The sequence below is a fragment of the Vigna radiata genome, chromosome 10, assembly GCF_000741045.1.
Source record: "Vigna radiata var. radiata cultivar VC1973A chromosome 10, Vradiata_ver6, whole genome shotgun sequence".
NCBI lineage: Eukaryota > Viridiplantae > Streptophyta > Magnoliopsida > Fabales > Fabaceae > Vigna > Vigna radiata.
In genome coordinates, this window is record NC_028360.1 from 12,226,505 (window position 1) to 12,233,160 (window position 6,656).

At 32.9% G+C, this 6,656-nt stretch overlaps 1 protein-coding gene across 3 annotated transcripts; it reads right to left on the reverse strand.

Annotated features, from left to right (window-relative positions):
* Positions 1 to 1,452: 1,452 nt before the first annotated feature.
* Positions 1,453 to 5,341, reverse strand: LOC106775741 (cysteine synthase). 3 transcript variants are annotated; one of them, XM_014662907.2, is made up of 11 exons: positions 5,248 to 5,341; positions 4,446 to 4,500; positions 4,264 to 4,373; positions 4,003 to 4,060; positions 3,462 to 3,725; positions 3,244 to 3,381; positions 3,099 to 3,150; positions 2,554 to 2,633; positions 2,247 to 2,306; positions 2,019 to 2,099; positions 1,453 to 1,791 (listed from the first exon to the last, which is right to left on the reverse strand). In XM_014662907.2, exons 2-11 carry the CDS (start codon positions 4,485 to 4,487, stop codon positions 1,699 to 1,701), a joined length of 978 nt encoding a protein of 325 aa, XP_014518393.1. In that variant the 5' UTR covers positions 4,488 to 4,500; positions 5,248 to 5,341; the 3' UTR covers positions 1,453 to 1,698. The 3 variants fall into 3 exon arrangements, with proteins under 3 accessions (XP_014518393.1, XP_014518394.1, XP_014518392.1); XM_014662908.2 differs by having other exon boundaries at positions 5,238 to 5,306; XM_014662906.2 differs by having other exon boundaries at positions 5,163 to 5,252.
* Positions 5,342 to 6,656: the final 1,315 nt, after the last annotated feature.

Below are 6,656 nucleotides of genomic sequence, written 5' to 3' on the forward strand. Positions count from 1 at the left end.
TGCTGTGGGCAGAACAGTAGTTACACACAAATTGAAGAATCACAACAATGTCTTCGAATAACATATGTTATATCATGAATCTGGCAAATCTTACATCCAAAAGAAGAGGAAATGTTAAATGCTTGATTGAGGGTTGGAACATTTGGTCATAATACGGTAATAGTGTGGACATTTGCAGGGTTAAACATTAAATGCTTGTGGACAAGCACATGACACATTTAACAGTCTGATATAACATGTTCTCCATGAATGATAAAAATGTTATAAGGTGATAGGTTGTACTTATAGTGAACACGAAAGGGAGAAAGAAGAAACAAAGGACGATGATTCTATTCTATTCCATTCCCTAGACTCAACCTGATTTTCAAAATTCTTTAAATGTGAATTCCTTTCAAATTTATAGTGTAGAATTGGTGAAATAGGTTTCTTTGTAGTTTTATCACGGACAAAACATAAGTTATGTAAATGGTTCTCTTGAAACAGAAGAGTAAGTTCTAGTCCCACATTGGTCAAGCTATACTCATGCCAGTTGATAGCATTGTATAAATATGGAGCAACTGGCTACATTTGAACATACTTACCTGGATGGGGTCAATGGGTGATCAACAAGGCCCATGGCCTAGGTTGGTGACTTCCATTGCACTTTGGAAGGGTGCCACCCTAAGGTCTCCCCAAGTGGGAGAGCCTACATCATAATTTGTGGCAGTGGGGGCCTGCGTTCGCGCGGCCCCTTCCAATTTTAGTCTTAACCTTCCTTTACTGGGCCCAATCGCAAGGCAGAATTTTGAATATTGTAAATATCCAATTTGGTGTGTTTCTTCAGAAGCACAAGTAAATGCCTAATTTCATTTGCTGTTTTGGAAACTAAATTTAATGCATAATTTCATTTGTTGTTTTGGAAACTCATGTAAATGCCTAATTTCATATGATGTTTTTGGAAACTCTAGTAAATGCCTACAATTTTGGTTGGATATCTGACAATCGATTACTATCTAATCCTCATACACAATAAAGTTCAGTCCTTTTGACTAGGTTCCAAAGCCACAGAAACCCTATATCCCTACCCTTTAATCATGAACGAAAAAATAATAATGGGTTGCAAGAATCATCCAAAATATTTATGATTTAGGTTCCAACAATCAATTAAGTTACCATGGGCATACTCTTAATGTCAATAAACCCGGGTTGACTGAGTAAATTTGTCAACCTAACAAGCAAGATCACTTCCAAAAAAACATTTTGCATACCCAAACTCATTTTAGAGACAACAGATGGAAAAACAAAATACATTAAAATCATTTAATATATTCGTCTGGATCAAACTATGTGTAAGTCTTGGTCAGTTTATTTTATGTCCCGAGTTCCGAGTGTTTTATCAGATTAACATTCATTAACCGGATTTAAGTAGCAACTAAAACTCGTATATTATTAGATTATCATTCATAAACCGGATTTAAGGAGCAACTAAAACTCGTATACCGAGTCCTGATATCATTATCTCAAAGTGATGAACAATTGTGGAAAAGTTTGAAATTCCAGCAAACTTTTTGTTACTATCGAATCTTATTTCACAACCAAACACAAACCCATTGTTAACTTTTAGATTTGGAAAAAAATAAATACATAGGCCGGGAATGCAACTTGAGAAGCATCAAATGACTATCACACGAGCACTAAAAGACTAATTTGGCTTTGTATTCAGGGTTCAAAGACCAAACTCTCTGCTTCTCGCTTCACAGATTCGAATAGCACAGATGATAGATAACGCTCTCCGAAGCTTGGAAAGACCACCTACACAGGTTTTCAACAAGATTATCAGTGATGGAATATATACATACACTCTCAACTGCATCTCTGACAACCAAATGGGATATTTCTGAAAGCTAAAACTCAAGGTTTTGTCAATGATCAGCAATATTCTGACAATCTTAGAACACATTTATATTGAATCAATAGTAAACTAACAATGACAGTCCCCAAAGAAAATTTAATGTTAGGTGAACAATAGACAAACTTACAACAATGAGTTTTCCAGCATTTTCTGGCCTTTTTGCTATCTTAATTGCAGCTGCAGCAGCAGCACCAGATGATATCCCCACCTGCAATATTTACAATACAAACAAAATAGCAATAAAAGTACTGTCTCCACCAGATGCTACTTACAGAAGATGATGCACATAATCAAAGTCAAGGCATGAGAAGAAGTAACAGCACTGAAAAGTAGTCTATCTTTATTGTGAACTTACCAGCAAACCTTCTTTCAAAGCAAGTTCTTTAGCAGTGTCGATAGCTTCTTCACTTGAGATCTAAAATCACAAACAAATATGAAAGTTAATATCATTATTTTCAGAAAGCATGGATAAATTATCATGACTCAGTTAGCGATGCTTCCTCCATAAAAGTGAATTAATACCCTTCAAGCCTTCAATTAATGTAACTCTTGCATGTATAAAAAGAACAAAAATATTAGGTGTAAGACTAGGCACACCATCTTAAATGACACAAAACTCTTTATTAAGCACAAATAAACTATCAAAAAGGTTTGCGGCTTACTTGAATAACTTCATCTAGTAGATCAACGTCCAGAACACCAGGGATGAAGCCAGCACCAATTCCTTGGATCTTATGAGGACCTTATATCCATTCAATTCAACAATTATGCATGTGTCAGGGAAAGGGTACACAAAAGGAGGCAGACATTTGATAAATATAAAACCAAAACATAGATTTTTTTTTTTTTTTGTTAATTTTGTAACGGTAGAAAGTGAACAGAGCTAAGAAGACATCAAATACACAAATGCTCAGTAAGACATGCATGAATTACATCATCGATGCAAAAATGGTGAATGACAAAGCAGACATCCCTTGTTTCAAATTTAGGAACCTAAATAGAAACAACAGATCAACAATGTTTTCTTAGAAACCAAATTGAATTGTAAAATAATTCCGTTATATTTCTGAAAATACCAACTGTGGGTTATATTTTTGGATTCTCCTAGTGAATTCCAAAGTATGGAGATAGAGGAAAGAAAATAAATAGATAAGGGAGAGATATGATGGCTGTGCTTGAGTCTTACAGATGGAAAGTCAATACTCACCAGGTTTTCCTCCAGACAGTACTGGACTTTCTACTGGTTCGACGCCATATAGCTGAGTAAATAAAATGGTGTGAAAATCATAAACAGTGCAGAGGAAACATTAGAAAGATTAATTCATTCAACATGAGAAAAATAAAAGCCTAACCGTTATATCAGGGTTCTGCTCTTTCAGATATTTTCCAGCACCTGTTATTGTACCTCCCGTTCCAATCCCAGAGACAAGACCATCAACCTTCCCACTGGAGCCCTTCCAAATTTCGGGTCCAGTGGTTTCATAATGAATCTAAGAATAGGAGGAATGAGAGAATGTCTGAATACTCATCAACAAACTGGTTTTTCAAACAAAGAACATTGACACAATACCTTTGGATTAGCAGGATTTTCAAATTGCTGTAGCATATACGAATTGGGAGTCTTGTCCCTTATCTCTTCTGCCTTCTGAACAGCTCCTTTCATACCCTTGGCGGGGTCTGTGAGAACTAAATCAGCTCCAAAAGCTTTTAGAATGGTTCTTCTCTCAAGACTCATTGAAGAAGGCATGGTTATAATAAGTTTATAACCCTTAGCAGCTGCCATGAATGCTAAACCAATGCCAGTGTTTCCGCTGGTAGGCTCAATGAGAACACTCTAATAACATGAACAACAATAAACCAGATTAATTAGAAGTTTGCTTGAAAGATAAGACTCTGAGATGATAATAAATCGGTAAGTGTCTCACAGAAACATTCATGTGTTCACGTTTTAAAATTGAAAACCAGATTATATCAATATCAAAAAGTACTCATACAATACTGGGACAAATTGGGAAGAATAAGTAGAGTGAAGCTTTGATGCAATATGAAAGATAGGTATCAAACATGAATCCAAATATACAAGGAGAGTGCAATCTAAAGCAAGAACTAACTTCACCCGGTTTGATGAGTCCCTGCTGCTCAGCGTCTACAATCATGCTATATCCTATCCTGTAGGAAAATAAATAATCATGATTTTATTACACAAGTTTTCTGAATACACATAGTTTTGCATGCCATAAGAAACTTGGGCATCAATCATACAACATCTATGCCAAACTTTTATCAATATAAGCGTTTCAAAAAGGGTGTTATGAGCATAAACAGGCAAGCAACAGACCAAGTTTCATCATAGGATGAAGAAATCTATATACCTGTCTTTGACACTGGAGCAAGGTTCCATCATTTCTAGCTTCGCAGCAACTTTGGCAACACAACCATCGACGATGTGGTTCAGAAATACCAATGGAGTTTTGCCGATTAACTGCATATTCCAAAAATGAATTCAGACGTTCTGTGAGATAAAGACAAAACAACAGGGTCGAACACGACTTACTTCAGTCACATCTTTTGCAATGCTTGACTTCTCAACCGCCATGTCAACCAAAGCACTGCAAAATCATAAAAATGGGTCAAGGATTCCGTGATTAAAAACAGAAAGATAAACTAAATACCCAACTAGTTTTAGCTGAGCTGAGTTATCCAGTGACTAAAAACAGATCAAGAATTCCCAACTTTCCCTTCGGAATGCATCGCAATTACATTGGGAATATCTTTCTTGTTATACTAAAAAGAAACCGATCATGACCCCTATAGTAAAAGAAACGGAGAATCAAATAAAACAAAATAGTTCAAGCCTCGGATTGACCTAGAAAATTATACTGTTATAGAGATGATGTTTCAGAAATATTACTATTTCAAAGACCTGGAATTCTTGTTCAAGAGTCAAGAATCGATCTACTAAAGAAAAAAAAAAAAAATTGAAGAAATTTGTAGCAAAAAGAAAATAAGTAGACTAAACCCTGAAGTTTAAACGTGAAGATCAGAAATCCGATAACAGGGTTGAAGAATTGTATCATCAATCATCAATCCACCAGTAAGGTACATAAAATTCTGGTATCTAATTCAAGAAAGGAAAAGAATATAAAAAAAAAAAAATAACAGAAAAAACATAGACAGAAGTGAGAAAAAAGGAGTTCAGAATTGTAGCAACAGAAAGGCAAAAACATAGAAGGATAAAAGTTTGTCAGAACAATGCAATTGCGATGCTCACCAGAGTGAGTCACCACAACAGCACAACCTTATCCAAACAACGTTTGTTTCTGATACAAAGACGAACAGAGAATACCTATATATACCTGAAGAGGACGAGAATTTCAATGAAACTCGTTCATTAATACCCAATCACACATATATCTTAATTTCTCTCTCTCGTACACACACTGTCTTTTTGGCTGTTTACTTTTGTCTTCTTTTATTAAAAGTCTTTGCAATTTTTGTTCCTTCTTTCAAATTTCCAACACTGTTTCTGAAAATCACATCAAAGTACGACAATAGATTTGCTTCCTTAAATGTCCACCTGAGTTTTTTTTTTAAAGTAAATTATATAAACATTACGAACTTTTTTAATTACATCTTCATTTCAATTTTCATTTATTGTAATAATGAAAGCGATTTATTGTTCGTTATTATGAAAAAAAAAATTATATTTGAGTTTTATTATTCCCTAAGAAACTCATGAATTCGTATCATTCACGTAATTACATTCTTAGTCTTATAATAATAAACAATTCTAATAGTCAAATTCATCCTATTTCTGAACTGGCGTGTATCAAAACTATTAAACGAAAGTAGTTGAAAGCCTTTATTCGTACAAATAATAGTTTGTCTCGAAAACTATATGTTATGATAAATAGTTTCAAAACTAGCACCAAATTAATGATTTTGTCCATCTCATATACGTTTTTAATTATTGAAAATAAGTTGATTTTGGTTTTACTTTTTGTAATTTTTTTGAAATTAAAAAACATATTTACCTTAATGTTATATGATATTAATTAGTTATTTATGTGAATGATTATTCTACGTGATTAGTGTTAATGTTACGATATAACGCCTTAAATTTAATATTATATTTCAAAATGAATATAATAAATTGAAAAAATACTTCAGATTTTAAAAGAATAAAAAATTTCAAAATATTTCGTAAAACTAATACTAAAATTCACACGTTTAGAAACTAATTTATTTTAATTTTTTATAGAAAAAGAAAAAGTTCTAACTTTATGTAAATTGGAAATATATTTAAGGTTTTTAACGTCTTAATTATTTTATATAAAATAGTTTATTTTCTTAATTAATAATAACAACAATGGTGATAGCTTTCATTAAAAAAAAAAGGAATTTGTCACTTTTACATTGAATCACTCAAGTCGAATTTCAAAATCTATTTAAAATAATAGATATTAATGCAATTGTGATATTATGTGTGCCAAAACTATAGGCACGGCCTGATTTCGATAAATCCCGAAGAATTTTCGCACATGTATAGTATCTCGAATGAATATTTGATATCCATGGTCAGAAGATAAAATAATTTAAAAATAATAAAAATATATAATTAAAGATATTTTAGTAATTAATCAAATTTTTAGATAAACATATTTATATTTTATTGAACTTATGTTACTTGTGACAATTTATAAATATAAGGTCACAGTATCAATCAAATAACTTCTGATTACACATTCTATTCACTATTCACGTT

Coding starts and splice junctions, on each gene's coding strand:
- LOC106775741 (XM_014662907.2), bottom strand. CDS start 4,487: ATGGCGGTTGAGAAGTCAAGCATTGCAAAAGATGTGACTGAA. Junction 2,634..3,098: donor ACTGTCTGGAGGAAAACCTG/GTGAGTATTGAC, acceptor AATGGATATAAG/GTCCTCATAAGATCCAAGGA. Junction 2,100..2,246: donor CTTTGAAAGAAGGTTTGCTG/GTAAGTTCACAA, acceptor TAAATATTGCAG/GTGGGGATATCATCTGGTGC.